Here is a 25,865-nt window from a genome sequence, read left to right as displayed (position 1 = left end):
TTTTAATGCAATACCTTTGATATTCTCTGTAAAGGATTTTTTTGCTGAAGCATAAAAGTCTTTAAAGTCTTTGTTTTTTTCTATTTTCTTTAAAAAGTCCACATCTTTATTTTTCCAATACTTTATATCTTCAAAAATAACAGTGTTATAAGTCTTGTAAACGATAAAATTTAACTTTCACTTACCTTTTATGCAGTTTATAATGTTCTGTAGAAAAATTTCAAGCTGCATGTAAATTTCTTTAAGTTTAGGAATAGTTGTTATAAGAGATGTTTCGTAACTGCAGATTGTTATGAAATATTTATTTTTAGTTTATTAAAACAAGATTTTCAGATCAAAAACTTTGTAAAGTTTTTGATTGTGCAGTTTGACTTTGCTATAACCCTTTGCGTTAATTTATGCGTAAATATTTTTGAGTATAAAAGTTGTAAATATCTGACTATAGTATTTATTTATTTAATATGCAATACCATTTTAGATGAAAAACGGTAGTTTTGTAACTTATTTCAAAGATAAAAATATAACTCAATCTTCATAACAAAATATATTTCGTGCTAACTCGTCAGTTGTTAACCTAGCAATAGTTTTTTTTTCAATACAACTTATATAGTCATAAGGTAAAAGTGATATTAATGAGCAAAAAGTAATAACTAGTAAATAAGTAGTTTTATTTAAAATCAAACTAAAAATGTATAAAAACATTAGAATAGTTTATAAAACAAATTACAAAAACAAAAAAAATAGTATAATAAAAAGTTTTATGTTTAAACAAATTAAGTTTTCTTAATACAGTACATATAGCCTTAATTTTAATTAAATCAAAAATGTTATAACACTTATCAATAGCTTTTAATCTTTTCAACTTATAATTACTAGAAAAATTTAGGTTCTTAACTAGGTGTTTTGCAAAAGCAGATCGTTGTATAGCGTTCAATATTCTTTTAGATTTAACTTCTTTATTACGCTTTTTACAAAAATATTCCCCATTGAATATGCTCCTTTAACCTCTTAATAAAATGCCTAGAAGTCATTCCGATATAACTATCTTCACAGAAGTAGTTAAATTGGTAAACTACCATACTTTTTTTTTTTTTTTGATTACGAATCTTTGCCTCTAGGTTTTATCAGCGGTGATAAGATTAACTAATAAATTGATTGATTTTTTTCTCTACAATTCTCGAGTTTTAATTACATAAAATAATATCAAAGTGTCAGCTCATTTTGCAGGTTCTGTTGGTTTTATTTTGTTTAGACTTTTAATGTATAAATTAATAGTTTTGTTTACTAGTTCTTTAGAATAACTTTAGAGATTAAATAAGTCAGCTTGTATTAAGAGATACTTTTCTTTCAATAAAATCCGTGAAAAATTAGACAAAGTTGGCGAACTAATGGCTATTCCATCGTGTTAGAAATACATTTGTGAGTTGAATGTAAACTGTACACCACTAACTTTAAAAGGTTCGGACAATTCAAATTCTTAAAAAAATTGAAAGGGTCACAACTAGAAATGTTATGTATATTTGTCATATATAAAAAATACATATGTAGGTCCTATAAATATCTACAAGTCATTTTTTTCTTTTTTCGCAAAATCTTAAATATTTTTTAAGATCTTATAAAGTTACTAAAAATAACTATGTTTTTAATTTTTTTAAGCCATATGTCAAAAAATATTTAATGTTTTGCAAAAAGAAAAAATGGCTTGTAGATATTTATAGGACCTACATATGTATTTTATATATGACAAATATACATAACTTTTTTAGTTGTGACCCTTTCAATTTTTTTTAAGAGTTTGAACTGTCCGAATTTAAATAGTCGTGCACCCAAGCAGAGCTAGCTAACTATGGACAAAATTAGTCTCAAAAGTTTTTCTTTCTTATGTATTTTTGGCAAACCATACATACTTGGGGTGATGGAACCTACGGGCTTCATCAAATTATAAATGTCTTTTTTTTTTTATTTAGTTGGTAGTAAACTTTTAACAAGCTTTCTTATTTCATTTTTAATTTTGTTAATATTTTTTTTTATTTAGTCTAATTATGATATTCAAGTAGTTAAAATTAAGTTTTGAAAATAATTCGGTTTTATTTAAGTTTTCTTAAGAATCTAAAACCCATAAAAAGAAAAATCCATATTGTGTAACTATTTTTTGAAGAAAAGTGTTTTTAAAGTAACTATAACTTAAGTCTTTGGTAAATAAACATATTTTATTTAGTCAGGGACAGCAAGGTTGTTAATGAACCTTTAAATCTTTTTATTAGCCCGTTCAAAGCCAAAAGTATTTCTGTAACAATCACTGACTATCAATAACTTAAATTTAATTTTAGTCATAAACTTTACTATTTATTTAATTACATTTTTTAAACTTTTTACTTGACTAATTGTAAAATTTAGACTACTAAATGTATTTAAAAATAATTGACTTGTTTCTGCAATACTTTTACAAAGAATCATTGTTACAAGATTTATAAAAGAATCTATCATATACGACTCAATTAGACGATACGTATACATACGTCTTATAAATTTTGCTAAAAAACTTAGTTTGTTGTTTAACATAAAAGTGTACAAAGTATTAAGACAAATTTTTTTTAAAGTTCTGCTACTTTATACATAAATCTATGGATTTCTTAATGCTCTTTTAATTAAAAATATAACTTAACTTACTTAGTTTAACTTTTCGTTTTTCAATAATAAAAGTAATAAAAGTTTTTAACTTTAAATGATGCAAAAATAAAAATAGGAATTATTTTTAAAAAAAAGGTCTAAAAACTGTTTACGTTTAGTTTTTAAATTAAAAAGCATGTATAACTTTAAAAAGTTGAAGTTTTTAAGTATTTGATTTTTCTAAAATTTTGTTTACCTTAATTTGACTGAAAAATCTATATTTTCTTCGCTTTTAGATGTAAGTAATAGTCTGTATATCTGAATGTTCGATGAAATACAACTTTTTATTTCGACAATTGTTTTTTCACAGTAGAAATCTGTAAAGTTTTGTTAAAATTTACTGCACTTTTTAAAGAATTACATTATCAAAAATTATGTAACAAAAGTTTCCTTTTTACATTAAACTATAAATTAAGTTTCTATTTTATGGATGTCAATGCTAATAAATCAATACCTAAAACTTAAACAAAAATACTTTAAATGTATTCTTTAATGCTTAATTGTTCATAAAACAAGATGTTCTTTTTTGAAATTAAACGAGTATTAAACCTATTACTTTGTATTCTTCACTCGTGTGATAAGAAATATTTTGAAATTTCTCTTGTCTGTAAACTTTTTCTGACGATGCTAGAAATCACATTTGAATTTATGTTTAAACTTAAATTTTTTTAATGTATTACTTAAAAATATAAAATAAATCTTCTTAGGTTGAAATTTTATAGCAGTTAAAGAATTAAATATTCTTCACTAAGCAATTAGTTTGTATTAACACTTTACGATAATAAGTAAGCCTTTAATTTTTGACCACTTTTATTATCGGTAATCAAAACTTTTAATATACTCATTTTAGAAAATTTTCATGTTGTTAAAACACATTTTATAGCTTTCTGTAAAAAAACTAGTTTGTTTCGATGGCTATAACAAAAAAGTGCTACTAAGCTTTGATTTGAAATGATATTTCGTACAATAATATTGTTATAATATTTTTAAACCAGTTTCATTCTATTCATTAGAATATTAATTTTTTTAAACAAAAATAGTCACTTAGTTGTTCGGCACTATTAATTCGTGAGCTTCTTAACACGGCAAAAACATCATAAACCGCACTCTCTGTTGCTTGCAACTCTCTATTTATGTAAAAAACTGCTTCTTTAAGCATATTGCACGTTGTCTGTAAAATAAATATACAAAAATAGTCTTTTAAAAAAGAAAAAAGATAAAAATTTGGACACGGGAGACTTTTTCTAATTTTTAAAGACGAAGGAAATGACGACACAAACATATAATAGGTGAGTTTATTGGAGGAAGTTTCGACTCTTCTGTAATCATAGTCAAAATTAAATATAAACTTTGGTTAATCAAGTTATACAACTATAAAAATAAGCTCATACCTCAATGCGATTTAGCAAAATAAAGGCAGTATATTTTAATGTGGATTTTAAGAATAACTAAAATAATTATTTATTTAGTTTCGAAACGGAGAGGAAGCCATCGTTGAATAGAAGTGACGGAGATGACCCAAGTGTCTGGACATGTTTTGCGAACAAAGCTAAAAGTTTTGTGATTAGGTAGTTTAGTTTCAAGATCAATAAATGAAAATAAAAATGAGAAAATGTATGCTGAGTTTTTCTATTAGAATAATGAAACTTTGTACAAAAAAAGGAGCAAGCTCATTTGTCTGAAAGTTTATTGGCGAATTTTTTTCTAGGGGCGAACACTGTAAAAGTTCACCTTGACAAAAAATAGGTAGTAAGAAAGAAAGTTTATAAAAGAATTTTTATATTAAAGCTAATAGTTTCTCTGCTAAATTTGTCTTTTAAATTGTGCATTTTTTTACCCGTTATGAGGGACATTTACGGAACAGGACTCGTTCTGAAAAAAAATGTAGAAATCTTAAAGCTGTTCAATATAGAAAAAGCTGAGATAAGTTGCAGATACTGGATATTAAAGTTATGGACATTGGAAAATATAGAAGAAAATCAATTTATTTACTTTGTGTAAACAAACCAACAAACTAGACTTATATAAGAAAAATATCTTAAAAGTATATACAACAGCTTAAAAAATTAACAAACATGAAAACAGTGCATACTTTTAATATGGTGTTGGTATCACTATAATACAAAACTTATACTACTTAAATATATAAATATAAATCTTTAGATGTTAGTAAACTTATTTAACCAAGGTACAAATCCTGTGTTTACTTTTAATATTTTAAGATATCTCTGATTTGATTTGATTATTTTTTACTTTACATCTAAGTTTAATAGAGATTCATATTCTTTATATTTCCAATAACTAAATTTAGTGTTTACTTAAAGTCATAATACTTTAACCAAATGGGTTATTTAATGATGTTTTAACTACGTGGTCTCCAGTAACCTGCTGACTGCTATACTTACGAGAAGTAAATAATATACTAACAGTATAAGTTACAAAACTATTTCCTAAATTATGAATAAAACACACTTTGAACAAATGAAATTTAATTTATTTTCAATAAAAATTCTTAGTTCTGCAGAAAGAAACTATTAAATCACGACACAAATAAAATCTATAAAAGTATCAACAATCGTAAAGTTATATAAATACTAACATCAACTCCGCGATGTAGACGTTTTCTTTATTCTCGAAACTTGAATAAGACGTTGAACTTATTCGTAACTTGATCGTACCGCGGAATAACTATGCAACTAACGCGTATTTGAAAGACAAACGCAAATATATACGCACTGAAATGAAATTAACTCCTTAAAATAAAAAATTGTTTGTTTTTAATACTGGAAGAACGTCACGAAAAATGCGTAAAACAGTTTACAACATCCGCTTTAAAATAAGAATATGGAATTTTAATATCATTACAATACTATAAAATGTTTGGTAATAATAATCTTACAAAGTTTTGTCATAATGTTCTTAAAACGTGGAATTAGCGCGACTTAAACTTTCAATTATAAAATCAAAAAATTTAAACTTATTAAAAAAAAAAAGGTTAAATTAATAATTGGATACCACGTAAATATTCTCTTTTGTTTTTTGAAGATATCTAAAACACCAAAGATGCGTTCAAACATTACCTACGTTCTAGTGACATTAACCTTACGAAGTTTTTTCAACGTATTCCAAAAACATAAAACTAGCACAACTTAAAGTTTTAATTTAAAATTTTGGAAAGATAAAAATCTTTTTGTTTAGGGTCCTTCGAGTCGGATTTGGCACACCGATAGAAACCTCTGGTCTAATTACTTAGCTTAAAAACAAATAGTTTTAGCAAAACAAACTGAATTTTTTATCAAAAATAGTATTAAAATGGATTCTCAGTTAGTATTTAGTACACAGTATTGTTTATAAAATAATTATTTCATTGTAATTGTGCTTCTAAAAAATCTTAATAAATTTTGTAAAACAAACCTTAAAAATTATGTGACCCGATATAACTATTTTGGTAATTATTAGTAAAAACTTTAAACAAAGTAAAGATAGTCTCATCGAACAACATTATTTATATTCAGAAAATATTAAAGCTGAAAGAATTGTTTTTAATAAATAACTATTCAGGTAAACTTATTAGTGGTGTGATATAAAAAAGAAAAAAGAACAAAATTATCCAACAGTAATAAGGAAAATTAAATAGTAAAACAAGTTGAAAGCTACTTTCAATAAAAGATTAAATATTATTTAAAAATAATTTAGAAGATAAACCTCAGAAGTTGTTTTAGACGATAAATTCATTAATACAACAACAAAGATAAATAAATAACTACAAATAAAGACATAACACTACATAAACTAAACTTACGTAGTCCGTAAGTTCAATGCTTTAAAAAAACGTTTAGTACAAAATATTAAAAGAACATCTTAGTGGTAATAACAGCTGTTTCTTATTAAATTGGAAACTGTAGTGTTTGCAACAAAACAAAAATAAAAATTAATGACATCAAGTAAAAATTTTTAATAAAATTAGTTACCATCATAACTGGAGCGATCTCGTCTAAACAATATAAATCTAGTTATAAAAAACAACTTATAAAGCCGATTATCCATTAAAAAAAATTATCAAGTTTGTTGTTAAAATTTATATGAATACTTGTTTTAATACTTGGCTGTTTAATTTAGGTCTTTATCCTAGTTGAAATTAAAAATAGTTGTTTTTGTTTTCTTTGCATCAATTTTTTTTTAAGTTTAGGTTTTATACTACCATAATCTTATTTTCTAAATTTTTTACACACGTTTTACAATGACTAATGAAAAGTCGGAACGCTGTTCAATAAACTCATCTATTACCTGTTTGTGTTTTTGTTGATATTTAATAATTTAACAAAAACTATTCTCAACTAAGATTGTTTTTTCAATAAAATTAGAATATTTCTAAAAAAAAAATTTTGATTTGTTTTTCTTTTATTAACTGTTAAACAAAAACACATTTCATCAAAAAAAAAAATTATAAGATAGTTAAATTTAAATAATAAAACCACACATATAACCTTTTTGAAGTTATCTAATGTCCACTTTTTCTCTTTTAACAACTTAGTATTAATAAAAATGTAATTTTTGATGTTTTTAGTTGCCGTAAAGTATTTTTCTTCTAGTATCTTGTTTACGTTTTCAAGAATATTTCGGAGACGTTCTACTGATGATCTAAAATTTAAAGTAAGAGTACTCAAACTTTAGTTTATTTAATAGCTTTTACTATGCTTTTAGAAAAATAAATGTATGAAGTATTAAAGTAAAAAACTAAGTCTTTTATCAATTAAAAAACTATTTATGTCATATTGGTATAAGCTCAGTGAAATAGTTATCACTCATTTCTAAGATTATAAGCTTTTGCTAACAAACTGACACTGAGGATCTCTTTAATATCATTGATTAACTGAATGAAACAGTGCTTCAAAAGTAATTCATGAATAAATAAATTTGTAACAAAATATGCATAATTACCTAATAAAAATGTTAACAAAAATGTTAATAAAAATGTTGATTAATTATAAAATGTTGACTTAAGTATAAATTGCACACAAACTAAAGAAAGCAAAGCAAAGTAATTTTTTACTCTTATGTATCTTTTAAAGTTTTAACCTAATTCTATGTAAATAGGCATCAATGTTTATGCTTTCCCATGTAACTGTTGTAACACCCGGTTCTATATCTTCTGACACTTTTCTTATGTGAGGTTTAAATAAATTAAAAAGAATTGTAGGTATAGAGGATTTTACCTAAAATTTTGATCTATTTTACTTTTAAGTAAGTACTTTTAAAAACTATTGGTATTCAAGTATTTCTATTTTATACGGTTACTTATACAATAAACCAAAACATTTAAGCGTTTTGTAGAATTTCAAAACATTTAAACAATACCTAAGAAAGTTCTTAATTGATTTAGTAAAACGTTATAGTTAAGTTTTGTATTTATGTAGTTGATTAATAATTAAAAAAGTACTTGTATACAAAAATAGATTTTTACATAAAACCTTTAAAAAAAATTAATTTACTTAGCTATTTTCCTACTTTATCACCTTAACGACAACAACTTATATTTTTCAAATTTTTATATGGTCCAAACATTGAAAAAAATTTTAAAGTTAAACAAAATTGTAAGTAAAGACCTAGAAGTGAAATTTTTTATGACATACCTTATAAAAATCTTGCAACACTTCTTCAAGCTTTTTGTAATAAATTTTAACAGTATTAATTTTATTAGCAGTCAGTAGTAGAGAAGGTGAAACGTCAAGCTGTAAACTCATCAGTAAAGTTGTTTCTTTAGGTATGCATAGGAAGCTTTTCGTCGAATTGACTTTGAACAGACCATCTTCAATTTTTAGTACAGGTAGCTAAAATTAAAAGTATTTAAGACATACAAAAAAAAAAAAAAATTTAGCTTGTTAACTTTATATAAATTTCCTTACTTTCAGAAGTTTATAAGAGTTTACATTTGACTTCAACCAATTTTGATGATTTAGAGTTTCATATGTCATTAATGTTGAAATAAGTTTGTTGTAAAGTTTTACAGTCGAAACATGCCTTTTATGATGTTGCAAATAGCTTAAACTTCTGAAAACCTAAAATTTTGAATTTAAAAAGTGCTTTGTCTTCAAAAAACCACCAAATTTTCTTTTAAGATAATAATTAGAATTATTAAATAGATTTAAAATTTTTACTAGTCATTTCATAACTGGTTTTGGTACTAGAATATTAACTTAAATTGAAACTGCTTTGATATTTTTATCTAAATCTACTTCTTTTAAACTCAAATCTGTTTATTTCTTATAAGATTTGTCTTACTTTTTCAAATAAGTAATTTTGCTGATATGATTGTTTTATCAATAAAGTAAATTAAAAGTGTTAAAAATCCAAAAAATTTACTTTGATAGACTTTTGAATTAAAGTTTTCCAAAACTTAGAGTTTCCATTTAAACAGTTAGTTTAAAAAATTGCTTTAATTTAATCTAAAATTTACCTTCATAGGTGATTCTACACGGTGAGATAAGTTTTTTGCCCATGTTATTGCACCACACACCGGTGAAGAACCACGCAATAAAGGTGTGTTTGTTTTATTTGCTTCATACACCTGTTACGCAAAAAAAAAGCTGCTAATTGAAAATGCTTTATTCAAACACAATATCGCATGTATAAGCTAAAAATTTCATTTTAAGATGAGGAGGAACAAACGTTTTTTTTTTGTGCAATAAAAGACTTTATTTACAAAAATAAAAAAAAATTTTTTTTTTGTTAAGGCATTTATATTTTGCAAAAATATTAATTGATATTTTACTAACTTTTTGTAGTTTTAGAAGTTCTTCATAATATCGACTATATAACGTAGAGTGTATTTTTGATAACGCTTCTTTAATTTTTTGTCGTTTTGAAATTGGTTCAAAACTTTAGAAATTAAGGCACGTTTAGTTTTTTTTAAGGTTTTCAAAAAATAAGTATCAATATTTTTCAAATTTTTACTTTTAATCATTAAAAGTTTACTAACTTAAATAATAAACTGGCATAATTATAAGATTAACTATAAACTCTTTTTTAATACTAAAAATTTAATAAAAATGAATCAAAAACCTTTCTAATAATGTTAGAGAGGTGTTGAGATATTTGTTTTCTTTAATTAAAATATTTAAGTATTCGACAGTTTTGCTATCCATATCATCTATTAGGCAGTTTTGGTTCTCTATATTTTCTTTCCACCTAAATTAAATAAGTCGATAGTATTAATTCAAAATATATCTTAGTATGGTTTCTAATTCAAATATTACTTTTTTACTTAAAGTCTAGTTAATTTTAATAAATAAGTCTTAGTGTTTTTAAAGTTTTTTAAGTTTTGAAGCTTTGTATCCATGTAGTAATCTAATCACCATTCTGTATTTATTTTTAACTAAAGTTATTAAAACTATTGTAGTTTAAATAGAAACTCAAACTCGTTTTTAGTATCCAGACTTTTATCAAGCATAAGTTTCAATGAAATGTTTTCTTTTGCTTTATTAAACAAAACGCAGTTGTTTTGCTCCACTATTTCATTGACAGTTGTTACAGCATCTTCATTTAATATGATTAGACTTTCTAGATAAAAAATAAAGAACTTGTTATCCATATTAGCAAAAAATTTTTTTTTTTACTATATTTTAAAGAACAAAATTTTGTTTTTTTTAACGGTAAATCATTTCTTTATAACTCAAAACAATAAATTCCGACAACTATATATCGGTTTTAAACAACTTTCGATAAAAAGTTAGACTTTAAATAAATTAGTTCTGTTAAGTACGATGTATTATACCAAATGTCTTAAAAAATATTACTTGTTCAGTATATTTAGATTTATACCAACTTTTAAAGTTGATTGATAAGTTTACATAGCAAATGTATAGTGAGTTTTTGATACACCATAATGTTTTGTCTCTAAGTTTATATTTAAAAAAATCGTTTATGTATATGTGCTCGTCTAATACCACTGTAAAACGTTGTTTTCTTATGAAACTTTAAATGAAACTTTTGATCTACATCTAGTATACAGCAAACTAGTGTATCCTCAAAGGAGGTAATATCACTCCCATTTTGGGAAACATTTGTAAACCGGGAAATTATAACTATTAAGACTGCAACAACTAACTTACGCTAGATATTTTTGGGGTTGAAATGAATTACTAAAAAAAGTTTGATAAATAAATTTTAAGAAGGTTGAAACTTACATAAGATGTTTTGGGTTTTTTTGGATGATTTTTGAGGACGATAGTTTTTTTATTTTCATAAAAGGGGCAACTATAAAAATAAATCTTAAAAGTGCTGCTGTAAACAACAGTTGTTTTTACTAACTCGCACTAAGACAAAAATTTCAAAACGGTTCAAAAATAAAAAAACCAGCCATATTTTAACAAGCACTAATTTACTTAGTTAAAAATGTTTTATAAAATAGCGAATTAATTATAAAAAAATGAAAGACCAAATCTTGGAAGTAGAAGTATAAAGAATTAAATTAAAGAAAATTAATAATATTAGTTTTATATAGAATACCTAGATTTTGTATGCATTGTTTTCATGCCTAATTTTAACTATTGTTCTTAATTTTTATGAATCTTGATAGGTAAATGAATTGTATGGATTACGTAGAAAATATTCCGGATTACAACTGATTTAATTAAAAGTAGAACGGTTTGTAAATTATATAGTAGGAATTGACTCGGTTTGGAAATGAACTGATGGGAAATGATCAGTTTCGGATTTATTAATATGTTATGTTTGTAGTAAAAGACGTATTTTTAACACAACTATTAAAAATAAATTAATTCATTTTGCTACATATTTTTTATACTTTTTCTGTAGTTTTTTAAAACCTAATAAATATAATAACAATTGTACGCTTTACACTGATCTTATAACTTAAGAACGTGTTATGTATTTTTTAAATTATAATACTAAAATAAAACAATTACTTAAGTCTTCTGAAATTGCGGCAAACTCGATTGTCTTATTGTTGATAGTTTCTTCAGTGCTTAAAACCTTACTTGTTTTAGTATCTCCGTAATCAATTTTTTCCTATGTTTTGTTTAATTAAAGTTTTAGTAAAAAATATAATAATTTAAAAAAACTTATATTAAACAAATTGCAACTGTTAGGAAAAATATAGTTAGAGTTTTATAAAATAAAATTATTTAAAGTACTTAATTCCAATTTAAAACATTACTTGGTACACAAAAAATTTTAAGAATTATTTTAAACATCAAAATATTGAAAGAAAAACAATTAAGTTTTGTATTAATTTTTGAGTAATTTTAAAAATTACCTCATTGAAATAATTTTCAGACTCATCATCTGTCACATAATCATCATTACTACTTCTCGATGAACTTACTAAAACATCAACATTTTATAAATGGTTTATTTCTATACTTCAACAAAAGTCTTTTAAATAATTTTTAATTATAACTGGTAAAATATATTATGATGTTTGTATAACTTATTTTTTGAAGATTACAGTTTTGTGAAAAAAATCTTAGTATTTTTGATTAAACATTCGAAACTAAAAAGTTTTTGAAACTTTTATTACTCATTAAATTATCAACTGTTTAAAACTTAACTTACTGCTTGATAAACTTTGAGAGTTATTCAAACTTTCTTTGGGTGTGTATTGAATCGCATCTTTGTATAAGCATGGCAAACTCAATGACTTTTTTGCTAAAAGCATTTAAAGTTTTCATAATTTTAAACTTTTTTTAATTTTGTTCTTTACAATATGTTATACTAATATAAATAGAGTTAAACTCCTCTACAAAATACTTCAAAACAGTATACAAAATATTTATTTTTTTACTTAAAAAGCTAATCAAAATTGTTCAATACAGAATAAGTAAAAAAAAAAAGTATTTTATGTAAGATTTCTTACCAAAACAATGATACTCTCGCAATGAAGATATTATTGTTGTTAGTTGATAAAACTTTTCAGTAACAAATGCTAAACTTTTTACTATTTCAAAATCATCACATAAGCTTGTACCATCGGTTATTTCAACTGTAAAAAGAAAGTTTAAACTTTTAAATAAAATATTTTTAGAATAAACTGTTCAAGTAAAAAACATATAGACATATTCTAGAATATGAGTTGGCAACATACGGCCTGAGCCAAACCTAGCCTTCCAGCAGTTATCTATTGTCAGCGACGTTTTTTCGGCTCAAAAACAACTTGTGCAGATCAAATGAGGTTGTATTTTTTTAAAACGATTATTTTCAAATAAACTCTTAATTAAGTTTTAGGTACTTTAGTGTTTATAAATTGATTACTTCAGTAAAATTTGCTTATTAAAGGTCTTTTTTTTTTTTTTTTAGTAGTACATTTTTTTTTTGCGCGGCCTGCTAAGACTTTTTTAACAACTACGGTAAAAGTTCTTTTCCGCCGACTATAAAGCTTAATGCCTTTACTTTTAAAATCTACAATCCTCATATTTTGTGTTTTTTACAGTCATAACAAATAGAGGAAACAATATATAATCTAAATTTATTTCTTTAATTGTAAGTAAACAGATAAAACATAAAGGTGTTTCTAGAGTATCTCAGGGTTCGTGCGCAAATTCATTTTCATTTAGCCTGACTGAGACCAATTTAGCCTGACATTTTTTCAAAGTAAGGAAAATCCCCTTTAGAAGTCATTTTTGGTATTGGGGGGGTCTTAATTAGTACTATTGTAGTCTCCGACTTCAACCAGCTTTATCTCAAAAATATTTTGAGCTTTAATAGTCTGCAAAAAGCAACTCATAGCTTAGTTACAACTCAATAAAATAAGACTAAATTGTGAAAAAGGTGATTGACCCCCCTATGCCCTTAAGATAACAAATTTAGTGATAAGTTTTAAAATAAGTGTTATATCTAATCTATTACTAGTTTAAAAATTTAATATATATTACTAAACACAATTGTTCAATTTAATTAAGCACTAAGTAAAAACATTACAACCAGAAGATTAATAATAAAACAACGTGCATTGTTGTATTTTATTAAAATTTAAAATGAAACGCTTACACGAGTATTAAAATAAGTAAAAAATGTTTATTGTAGTATTTTGACTAATACTTAAAATTGATGTATAATTATAAACCCTAAACTCTAAATAAATACAGTGATTGTTGATGTCGTATCAGATTTAAAAAGCTTACACTTAAATTAATAAAAAACCTGTAATATTTTGTTCTTGTAAAGAAAAATTAATTGTACCTAAAATTTGTACTCCCACAAAACTTAGTACTTATATATTTAAGCTAAGTTTTAGTGTTGTGAATATCTCTAATAACTTTAAACATACAGTAAAATATATGAATAAACTGCTAAGAGTTTTAATCTAAAAAGTATTTGGTATAAAGCCTTTAACTAGAAATTAAAACAGTTCAACCAACTTAGCTCTGAAATACATAGCTGATGTAAACAAATTCAAACAAACAGCTAAATTGTTGAACTAAACTGTAATGTTTAAACTGTATTTTTTTATGAATTTTTATAATTAAGAGTATATAATCTACACAAAACAAAATAATGAAGATTCTTAAATTGTTTTTAGAGATTCAACAAAAGGTGTTAAGCATTTATTTTTACAAATAACTAAATATTTATTTAGAAATAAATTTACATCTCAACCTGATCTTAAAAAGATTTCTCAACTATTAAAAAAAAAAATTTCAAGCATTTGAACTGAGAAAAATTGAGATTATCAAATTTTTAAATAAAAAAACTGATTTAGCCTGACGTTTTTCAACTTTTTTCAAAAAAACTGATTTAGCCTGACTTAGCCTGATTTAGCCTGACGCGCACGAGCCCTGGTATCTGTAAAGAAATACAAACATTTTAATTAAAACTTTATCTTTCTTCAGTTTATAAAACTGTAAATTTTAAAAATAGTTTGTTTTAAATCAGTTTAATATATGTATTTTGTTTTTTATTTAAAGATTTATGAAATTACTAACCACTTTTTACGTTTTTTAGTTTATGATCATGATTGTATGTAGTTAAATCGTTGAAATTATTAACATCTTTGATGTTTAATGAGCTTGTTGTAGATTTCATTGAAGTTTTTGAATTAAGATTTTGGTTGAAATAATTTTCGCTTAATTCGTTCAGATATGTATTGAAACTTTCCTTGACTATTATGCAAGTTTTAAGTCTGTTCAACAAGTAAACATCAAATAAGTTTAACTTTAATATTTTCAAATAAAAAAAAAGGATAAAATTAAAAAATTGTCTTATACATCAAAATATTAAACATAAAAACTAACTAAATTTAGAAAAAAAATAGTTAAAAGTATATTAAACTTATAGTTAATAATTTTCAATGAACAGACCTAAGTAATCTACACTCATATCATAAAGAAACTACGTTTAAAGTACCTGTTAGTGAAATTGTTTAACTCATGACAAACAAGCTTTTTGTTTTTTGATTCTTTTTTAACGAAATTGTGAGTTGGAGGATTAGGTTCAGATGAAAACACTTCGTTTTTTATTAGATCCCAAAATTGTTTACCCTCAGTAGCAATATATTCTTTTACGTACTTACAACAAAAAATAGAAAGTTCGTTGCTTATCTAAAAAATATTCATATACTTGTTTAAAATCTTAATAGCTGTAAAGTATTTTACAACAGTTATACTTTCTATAAATGCGAATTACTTAACAAAAATAAATATTATTTTATATACTAAAACATTAAACAGTTAAGAATATTTTTCTAACCGCTTAGTTGTCCAAGACTAGTTTAATCACTGAGTATAAATCATACTTACTTTTATAACATAGTAATCAGTTAAAGAACTTACTTAAATATTCATTTTAATAATTCTATTATAGTAATGTATTGTAATGTTATAAAAATAGTTGTTATAGCGTTATAAATGGTTTACTACTATTTCGAAATCCGCGAACATTTCTAATCCGAACACTTCTAACCCGATCATTTCTAACCCTATCATTTCTAACCTGATCACTTCTAACCAAATCATATCTAAACCGATCATTGCTAACCCGATCATATCTAACCCGACCATGTTTAACCCGATCACTTCTGACCCGATCAATTCTAACTCGATCACTTCTAACCCTATCATTTCTAACCCAATCTTTTCTAACCTGATCAGTAAATATTTGTTTTTTTAAGTTTATTTGTATCAATATTTATTTTAAAAAAAATTTATCTTAAGAAAATTGTTATTAAATAAAAACTTCTAAATTTCTTTTAGAAAATTTCTTTCTTTCGTTTTCTTTGTTCTAACCAATACTTAATGTTTATATAGTTTTGATTAAAATAAACATTATATAATCTTTTTTTTTTTTTTTAATTTATTATAGTTTCAATTTACTTTCCTTTTATTGACTTTTTTTTCACGTCAATCTGCTTAAATTAAAATTTATTTTTTGATTTAATAAGATTTTACAGTTTGGTTATTTTTTTTAACTCTGCTTTGTTATTATTATTATTATTATTATATTGTATATTGTGCAATGTTGGACTCAGGCATCAAAACCTGAGCCACTTAAACAGGACACACAAAAAGAGAAAAAGAAAATAAACTAATATTCAAAACTTTAAGATAAATTATATATATATATCATACTGATTTAAAAATAAACATAATTTAAATGAAAACACAAAGTTAAACACAATATGATTTACAAATGAACTAAATTAAATATTCAATTCAAAAAATTCAAACTTATATATTAATTAGTACACACAACAAAGAAGTTTGTCTAAAATCATCGCTTATAAAACAAAATTTATAATTACAAAATAAATAAGTAAACTAATAGTTTGTAGGGGGGAGGCGTAGGGAAACGAAAATTTTTTCTTTTGTTTATAGTGGAAAATTAGTGAATTTTACTGGTATTTATTGTATTTAAATCAAATCTTTTTAGCTTTAAACGAAATTGTTCTACCCCCTCACAAGATACTATATCCTGAGGTAGTCTGTTCCACATAGCTTTTGCTCTGTGAAAAAATGCGCCTTGCCACTGACTGTTTTGAAAATCATGTTTACATTTATTTTCAAATTATTTCCTCTTAGTTGATATTTATTTTGGGAAAACTTAAAAAACTGGTTAAAAAAACTTATATATTTGCCATTTATAATTTTGTAAAGAGTTAATAGATCAAATTCCCATCTTCTATATTCCAGTAATTTCAAGCCAAACTTAATCATTCTATCATTATATGATGTGTAAGATATGTTGCAACGACTACAAATATGACGGGTAAAACTCCTTTGCACAGATTCAATTTTATTAATATCCTTTTTTAAATGGGGTGACCAAATTTGGGTACTAAACTCAAGTTTAGGGCGAACGTATGTTTTAAATAGTTTTGTCAGAATTAAAGCAGAATTAGTTTTAAAACTTTTTAATATTTGATAACATGTAGTTTTTGCAATTTTATATAAATAGTTGATATGCTCATTCCATTTTAAATCTTCGGAAATATAAATTCCCAAATCTTTAAAAACTTTAATTTCTGGTAACTTGATGTTATTGATTAAGAGGTCAGTTGGAGAAGATTTTTTTTTGTTAATGGTTAGAATTTTACATTGCTAGGATTTAAGTTTAGTTTTCTTGTTTTTAACCATATGTAAATATTATCTAAAGATAGTTGTAATGAAGTATTTGACTGACTAAAGATTTTGGCATCATCTGCAAATAAGCTTAACTCACTTTTAATATCAATGTTTGAACAAATATCATTAATATAAATTAAAAAGAGAATAGGACCAACTACACCACTTTGTGGTACTCCACTTTAGATTGTTAAAGAGTCAGAAAGCGTATTATTGATGAGTACTCTTTGTGATCTATTATTTAAAAAGTTATCAAACCAATCAATTAAGCTTTCATGTAGCCCATACTGATTTAAAATTTTTAATAATCTTTTGTGTGATACTGAATCAAAAGCTTTTTGAATATCTGTATAAACTACTTTAGTAAACTCATTTTTGAGATAAGGAACTAACCAAGAATGTAAGCATGTTAACAATTGAATGGTTGATGAGCGGTTTGGGGCAAAACCAAACTGTTCGTTAGTTAATAATTTGTTATCAAAGGGGTGATTGAGAATTTTTAAAGAAACAATATGTTCATAAATTCTTGAAAAGCCACTTGTTAGAGATATTGGTCTGTAATTTAACGCATCGTGTATATTACCTTTCTTGTGCACAGAAATAATAAAAGATGTTTTCCATTGTTTAGGAACATTAGATAGTTCTAGAGAGCAATTAAATATTAATGTTAGTGGAAAAATTTTTGATTCGATAACATGCTTAGTTGAACTCTTAAACTAAGCTATTATTACTGTTTAAGTTAAACTTTCTTCTTAATTTACGTAAGTTGAATATATTTTTAAACCAAGTAAATTTTGAAAGTTAAATTGCTAAAAATGTAATATTTAGGTACAAAGACCTTCATTTTACAGTCTAGCTAGACTCTAGATGCTATGCTGTAAGTTTGTAGACTTTTTTAGATAATGAAATCTAAACAAACATTAAGCGAACTTAAATACTTTTGTTTTATTTATGGAATGTCTTAACTTTTAGATATACCAATTAAACAGACTTGTTTGTTAATATAACAAATCCGAAGATTTTAAATATCGCTTAGTTAATCTCTCTAAAAATTTTCATTTATGTTTATATAATATTTAAAATTTTTTAGTTACAACTTAAATTAGTACTTAAATTGATGTATAAATTTCTAATAAAATTTACCTAATGGTTAAGAGATTTTACAAGCATTTCCTCGTAATTATACTTATTTTAACTATAAGATGTTTTTTTATTCTTTTTTTTTTTTGATTGTGCTTACGTTGTTTTAACTTTTTTCAATAAAAGTATATCAATATAAGTTACGTAGTCGTACTTAAAACAAGGAAAAAAGTGAATAAAATGATAGAAATTGTTGTACATTATATAAACTTAACTTAAAATTTTAAAGTAGATTAACTAGATTAGATTTTATCATCTTCGGACTTGACGTTGTTAGACTTGACGGTGCTAGAGCCCATAGTGGGACATTTTTGATTTTTTAGTCTGTGTCGCATATCTCAAAATATTAATTTACTTTTTTACTAACTTTCTTTTTAATATGCTTTAGTGAATTAACATTAGTAGTCAAAGTCTTTGTTTTTTTATGTAAGCTTAATATTTCATGAGGTATTGGTCATTTTTGGTTTTTACAGTTATTTATTTTTATTTACAGTTTTCTTACTAAGTCAAAAAAATTAAGAAAGTCTAAATTCACTAACGAATGAAATGGATTTTTATTAAACATTTAAAAATACTAAATGCTTATATTTTTTTAATGCTACGTAAACTAAGAAACAATTATAGCCCTTTTTGTAGTTATTAGTTTGCGTAGCATGTTTAAAAAAAAAGAAATTAAAACTTTTTATTGATTTAAAATAATAAAATTGTTTGTTAGTGAATTTAGATTAAAAAAACTAAGCAAGGAGACCTTAATTAAAGACCAAATCTGGAAAAACCAAAAATGAACAACAACCTAAAAATTATTAACTTAATATAAAAAACAAAGACACTAACTATTTAGACTATAAATTTTGAACAAAAAGTTAATAAAATGTTCTTTTTTTTTGAGACAAGCTATGCAGCCTAAAAAAAAACTAAATGTCCCATTTTTCTATGGGCTCTAGCACCGACTAATTAAACCCGAATTTAAAAAAAATAAAAATAATTTTTAGTTGTATGATATAGCTATTGAATTCTGTAAAAAGTATACTTTAAAAAGAAAGAAAATTTATTTGTTTAATGTTTTAAGTCAAAAAAAATTCTTAAATTTCCCCTTAATCTAGAATGATTTCCGTTTAGTAAATCTTATATAATTCTTTTTTGGTAAAAAGCAGAACTAGACAGAGTTATCAATCCTTGGTGGGGAGATATGGATTATATAAAATTATTGTTAAACTTTTATTGCGTTACGCCGTTTCCCTGCATAGCAGTGCATCAGACGCTAAAAAAGCTGAAAACAAAATTATATACAGCGATGAATTGGAAAATAAAAGTACACATAAAAGAAAAAGAAAAATTAAATTTAAAAATAAAATATGTTTTATACTTAATATGTTGTTTACAAAAGTTAAATTTTAAAGTTATATTAGTTTTAAATGAAATATAGGTAAGTTTATTTTAAATAATTTATTAACTACAGATTAAAAGAACATAGAGCTTCATTTCCAAAACCCAACAAGAAGAAGCCCACCAACTGTACACAACTCGCCAACTACATGTGGAAATTATATGAAAAAGGCGAAAAATACACTATTGAATGCAAAATTCTCAGACAGACCAAAAGCAGATTCAAATTAAATTTTATGTGCTCATAATGTAACCTAGAAAGACTGTATATAGCAAACGCTAACCAAAGAAAAATTCTTAATAAGAGAAATGAACTAGTCACGCAATGCCCTCATTACCCTAAGGAAAACTTTTAGTTTATTTTTAATTGCATTAACTTAGTTTATTTTATTCTATTTAATTTAATTATTACATTATATTTATGTTTGTATTGCGTATATATTTTGTTTTAGACTTACAACCTTTTCGTAAAAAGACCATTTCTGTTTTCTAAAAATCCCCTATAAATCTTAATATTTACATTTTTTAAACCTTAATATATAAAATGCTCAGTAAATTGATTATTAAAATATATAAAATCTGTAGTTAATAGATTAATTAAACTAAACTTACCTATATTTCATTTTAAACTAATTTAACTTTTGTAAACAACATATTAAGTATAATTCATATTTTAAATTTAAATTTAATCTTTATTTTTATTTTATATGTACTTTTATTTTCCAATTCATCGCTCTGTATACTTTTGTTTTCAGCTTTTTTTAGCGTCTGATGAACTGCTCTGTAAGGAAACGGCGTAACGCAATAAAAGTTAACAATAATTTTATATAATCTTATACAATTTACCAAAAGTTCGGTTTCAGCAGATTGATATAAATAAAAAAGTCAAATTAAAAAAAAAACATTTGAAACTACAACAAGTTGAAATTAAATTGATATTAAAAGAACATTTTAAGAAGAACAAAATAAAGATTTTGTTATGTTAGAAACAAAGTAAACTTAAATTTCAATAAAAGACAATTTTGTAAAGGTTTGTTTGTTTTTAATTTTAGTCCTGATTAAAAAAATGCAAAAATAAACAAACATTTACAGATTGAGTTAGTAATGATCAGGTTAGAAGTGATTGGGTTAGATATGATCGGATTAGAAATGATCGCGGGTTAGAAACGATCAGGTTAGAAGTAATTGGGTTAGATATGATCGGGTTAGAATTGATCAGGTTAGATATGATCGGATTAGAAATGATCAGGTTAGATATAATCTGGTTAAAAATAATCAGATTACAAATGATCGGGTTAGAAGTGATCGGGTTAGAAGTGATCGGGTTAGAAATGATCAGGCTAAAAGTGATCAGGTTAGATACGATCGGATTAGAAATAATCAGGTTAGATATAATCTGGTTAAAAATAATCAGATTACAAATGATCGGGTTAGAAGTGATCCGGTTAGAAATTATCGGGTTAGAAGTGATCGATTAGAAATGATCGGGTTAGAAATGATCGAGGTAGAAATCATCGGGTTAGAAATTATCGCGGGTAAGAAATGATCGGCTCCCGTAATAAATATAAATAATTTATCTTACCTTTGTGCATATTAAACCAAGAAAACCATTTTTTGCATAAAACTTTGAAACAGATCCAGTTCGTCTAATAGCAAGGAAAATTTCTGGTAAAATATTGTTAACTAACTGAACAGGACTTTTCGCTTCAGTAATACTTTTCACTGGTATGCTCAAATTTTCAATAAATTTAAGCTTGTCTTTTGTTTTGCGTGACATAACAACGATGCTAATTATAAAAACGATATAATTATTATTTTAATTTTTTAAACATAGTAATACTCTACACTGATAAAGTTAATTAGCATTTTTGGTAACTAAAAAATTAAACTAAGAATTATACATTGTTAAACAAAACTGAGTTTTTTTCTTTACAAAACTAGTATTGTTTTTTTTTCTGCTAAAGTATTTCAGAAGTTATATAAGTTTATATACGTTTAATTTTTGTTAAACTTCTGTTCAAAAAATAATCGAAATACTTATTAATTTTACGTCAAAGTTAAAGCTTGAAACAACTAAACAAAAATACGCGAAATACTTACATATGTCTATTATTTTTATCTAATTTATCCTATATGATCAGTTTTTATTAAAAAATTAACATAAGTATTTCAAAGCTCAAAACATTAGAATATTTCTAGGGTTTCTAAGGTTTTTTTTAAGCTCATAGGTACTTTTAACGTACTCTGGGGGTCATATAACTCAAAATGGCTTTAAAAAAAATTACTATTTTTTTCTCTGCTAATAGCTGTTATAATAGATAGGCTTTAAAGCTGTTTTCATAAATTATAAGTTATAGGATCAAAAATTTTTTCAAGGTTTTTAAAAGCAATTTCTCAATGGTTTTCTATGCTTTTATAAAATAAAGTTAAAAGTTCACAAATTAGAAATTTAAATTTTCAAGAAACTAATTTAACTTTTTTCGATGAAAACTATATCATATTAAAAAAAACAGGTAAAGAAATATCGAAATGTAAGTATCTCTGATTTTTTTAGTACTTACAAGCCATTTTTTTACAAAAGTTATTGGGAACTTCAAGCAAATTTTTGACAGAAAATGTGAAACACCTTTAAACACGAATAACTTTTTAAACACTTAAAGCAGAATTAAAACAAAACAACTTCTAAAAGAAGAAGCCCAAATCTACACAAGTATATTTTAGCGTAATTAAAACTTCTACTTTGGTTATTTATAATAAAACAAATGTTTAAGCACTGCTTTGGTTTATTACCGGTTTCGGTGAGCCTTGGCCGACCTTTTCAAATAATTTCAAAACAGTAAATAACATTTAGACATTGGCAGTAATGTGAATCTGAACTCATTGATGCGTAAAAAATAAATAAACATTAACTATTCAAATTTTAATGAAAAATGCATAATTAGGTGAACTAAATATTGGTATTAATTAATAAATAAAAATAAAAATAAAAGAAATTAAAAAACTAAATGCAGTAATATAAACGAAAACACAACAAGTTCTTAACAAAATTCTGAAAAAACTAACGGATGATTAAAATGCTAAAAATATTTAAATTATTAGGTTTTAGACTCATTCCAATAGAATAATAAAAATTTGTTTCTGTGCCTGCAAGAGCTCATTACTTCTGATCTTTTATTAATACAGTTCTTATCTGCTTGTAGGATCTTTAATGCTTCTTTCAAGCACAACCTGCACGTCTCGATTCTCGGTCTTGATTCATATTCTTTTTCCAGTATTGTCCAAGTCAATTCATAATTCTTATTTTCGTTCTTCAATGTGTGGATGTATTTTGATAGCTCAGTTGCTTGTTTGTATTGAATATAATTTCTATCTTCTGGGTTGCTATTTATTGTCGTTCTGTGGGTTGCCACTCTTTTTTTAAATTGGTTGGCGCTTAGACCAATACATGATTTAGTTGCATTGTCAGTTTTTACTGTGGCCTGGTATATGACATTTTTTGCTCTACAGTTACCGCCTTTCAAAGGACATTTCTCTTTGTTTCTACAGTTACATGTTTCATCTTCATCATTCTTGTTGCAGTTTGTGAGCTTCTTGTTATGATTCTTTATGATTGTCTCAATGTTTGGCAAACAGCTGTAACTTAATTTGATGTTGTTCTTATTCAAGTATTTTTTGAATTTACTGTCTACTCCGAAGTATTTGTTTATTATTTGGAGAAATTTCTTGCCAATGTTTGTTTTTATTGATTTGCAGTATGGTGGATTAAACCATATTATTTTTCTTTTTCTTTTTCTAGGCTGTTTCTTTTCATCATCTTCATCTTTGAACTTTATTTTGTAATTATAGCCACTTAACTTTATTGCGTCATTGTAATCTTTACTTATTTCATTGAATAGATTTTCATTGCTAGAATTTTTGGAAAGTCTTTCTTCTATCATTTTTGGGATTTGTTTCAGTATTGCTGGAGGGTGGTTGGACTTTGAATTAATATATATAATTTTGCTGTTTTCTTTTCTATATGGTTGGAATGTGTGGTTGTATAGATTGAAGCTTAAGTCTAGATAGTTAATTTTACGTGAAGGATTTTCAATATCTAACTTTATTCCCATTTCTTTTGATATGTTGTGCATGGATTTTTTAATTTTCTCTATATCAACATTACTTTTGTTTTTTTCTATGACCATTAAGCCATCGTCGCGGTACAATCCTGTTGTTAGGTTTGGGAGCGCATTCCTGAGTTTATGTAGTATATAGAGACCTACTAGTTCGCATATTTCCGCTCCATGCTTACCTCCCATGGTGATGTCGAAAAGTTCATTCTCTTCTGTGTTACTCTTCCTTTTTACCCATACTTCTTCTTTATTATGTAATACAGATTTAGATGCGTTTAAGATGATCTTAATTTCTTGTTCGCTTACTTTTGTACTTTCTTTTGCAAAAGCTAAGGCTTTACTTAATAGTTTTTCTGATATAGATGGGTAAAACTCCACAATGTCAAACTTCATGAACTTGTATTTGTGTTTTTTTAGTTTTTTGTACCAGTTTAAGACTTCTTGGGAACTTCGCCACTGGAGGTATTTGGTTGATTTTCTTAATACATTGTTGATTCTGTCAATTATACATTTGCTAATTTGACCTATGTCTGAATAGCTAGGATTTATTAATCTTGTTTTGGGATTGCTGGCGAAATCCTTTTTGTGGTCTTTTAGCGTTATATAGCATTGTTGCTTAGGTAAGTGGTTTATTAATTTCTTTTCAAGTTTTAGATTTGTTACTATTTCTTTGGCTTCTTTATTTATTTCATTCATAATTGTTTTGTCACTTTTTTTATATGATTTTCGGATCGATTTTAGTAATAGGCTGTCGTATTCTAATTTAGGAATCTTGTAGTAGTTGTTTGTCTTGTCGGCTGGTACTATTAGGCTTTTGGTTTTGCCTATTTGTCTTAAGTCTTTTTGAAGCTCTTGTTGGAATTTGTCTTTAGATTTTCTAAATTTAACTTGATTAATTAGATCGAACATTTCATTTTCAAAATTCTTGAGTTCTTCAGGTTGCTTAGGTGTGAATTTTGATTTGAAACCATATGTCTCTTTATTTTCTATCATGTCTGTGTTATCTTCATCATTGGTGCAGAAGTAAAGTTTGATTCTAATTCGTCTACAGAAACTTCTAATTTTTTCCATTAACTTTATTTTGTATTCTATCTTATTGCATAAAGGAATGTTCTTAGTTGAGTAATTAAAATTCAGCTTTTCATATGCTGCCATTGTCACTTTGTGTCAATTGAAGGTGGCTCAACTATTGTTGAAGCGTGCAGGTTGTGCTTGAAAGAAGCATTAAAGATCCTACAAGCAGATAAGAACTGTATTAATAAAAGATCAGAAGTAATGAGCTCTTGCAGGCACAGAAACAAATTTTTATTATTCTATTGGAATGAGTCTAAAACCTAATAATTTAAATATTTTTAGCATTTTAATCATCCGTTAGTTTTTTCAGAATTTTGTTAAGAATTTGTTGTGTTTTCGTTTATATTACTGCATTTAGTTTTTTAATTTCTTTTATTTTTATTTTTATTTATTAATTAATACCAATATTTAGTTCACCTAATTATGCATTTTTCATTAAAATTTGAATAGTTAATGTTTATTTATTTTTTACGCATCAATGAGTTCAGATTCACATTACTGCCAATGTCTAAATGTTATTTACTGTTTTGAAATTATTTGAAAAGGTCGGCCAAGGCTCACCGAAACCGGTAATAAACCAAAGCAGTGCTTAAACATTTGTTTTATTATATTTAGCTCTTTACATTGTGTAAGTTGAGCACTTTTTTTGAAGTCAATTTCAATAATACTTTGGTTATTTATGAAATAAATTAATTTTAGATATCGAAATGATCAGACCCAACAAAACAAAATAACCTTGATTCGGAGTTTTTCCACTGTTTTAAACTTTTTGATCTACCCTTTACTAAAATATTAATGACTGTTTTGTACTTAATGCTATTAATTTGCTTATTGATTGAATCAATGTCATACATTATCTTTCTAACTTTTTGTACTTCATCCTCAAATGTAAAAGTTCCATCGTTTA

General features: G+C 25.1%; 1 protein-coding gene and 1 long non-coding RNA gene across 2 annotated transcripts; both read right to left on the bottom strand.

Moving 5' to 3' along the window:
- Positions 1–2,862: 2,862 nt before the first annotated feature.
- LOC145833383 (uncharacterized) lies at positions 2,863–15,102 on the bottom strand. The gene is made up of 17 exons (XM_082940562.1): positions 15,034–15,102; positions 14,613–14,809; positions 12,548–12,673; positions 12,247–12,339; positions 11,948–12,015; positions 11,598–11,700; positions 10,089–10,230; positions 9,733–9,858; positions 9,447–9,549; positions 9,128–9,238; positions 8,577–8,729; positions 8,304–8,501; positions 7,750–7,886; positions 7,158–7,311; positions 3,715–3,841; positions 3,220–3,297; positions 2,863–2,987 (listed from the first exon to the last, which is right to left on the bottom strand). Exons 2-17 carry the CDS (start codon positions 14,710–14,712, stop codon positions 2,863–2,865), a joined length of 1,944 nt encoding a protein of 647 aa, XP_082796688.1. The 5' UTR covers positions 14,713–14,809; positions 15,034–15,102.
- Positions 15,103–15,106: 4 nt separating this feature from the next.
- LOC145834746 (uncharacterized) lies at positions 15,107–25,830 on the bottom strand. The gene is made up of 3 exons (XR_014369791.1): positions 25,694–25,830; positions 21,355–21,559; positions 15,107–15,227 (listed from the first exon to the last, which is right to left on the bottom strand). It is a non-coding gene; the product is annotated as an uncharacterized LOC145834746 (long non-coding RNA).
- Between the last annotated feature and the right edge of the window lie 35 nt (positions 25,831–25,865).

Source organism: Thalia democratica, chromosome 4 (assembly GCF_965202585.1).
Source record: "Thalia democratica chromosome 4, ktThaDemo2.hap1.1, whole genome shotgun sequence".
NCBI classification, from domain to species: domain Eukaryota; kingdom Metazoa; phylum Chordata; class Thaliacea; order Salpida; family Salpidae; genus Thalia; species Thalia democratica.
Note: the sequence above shows the minus strand (reverse complement) of the source record. Positions and strands in the feature narration are given on the sequence as shown.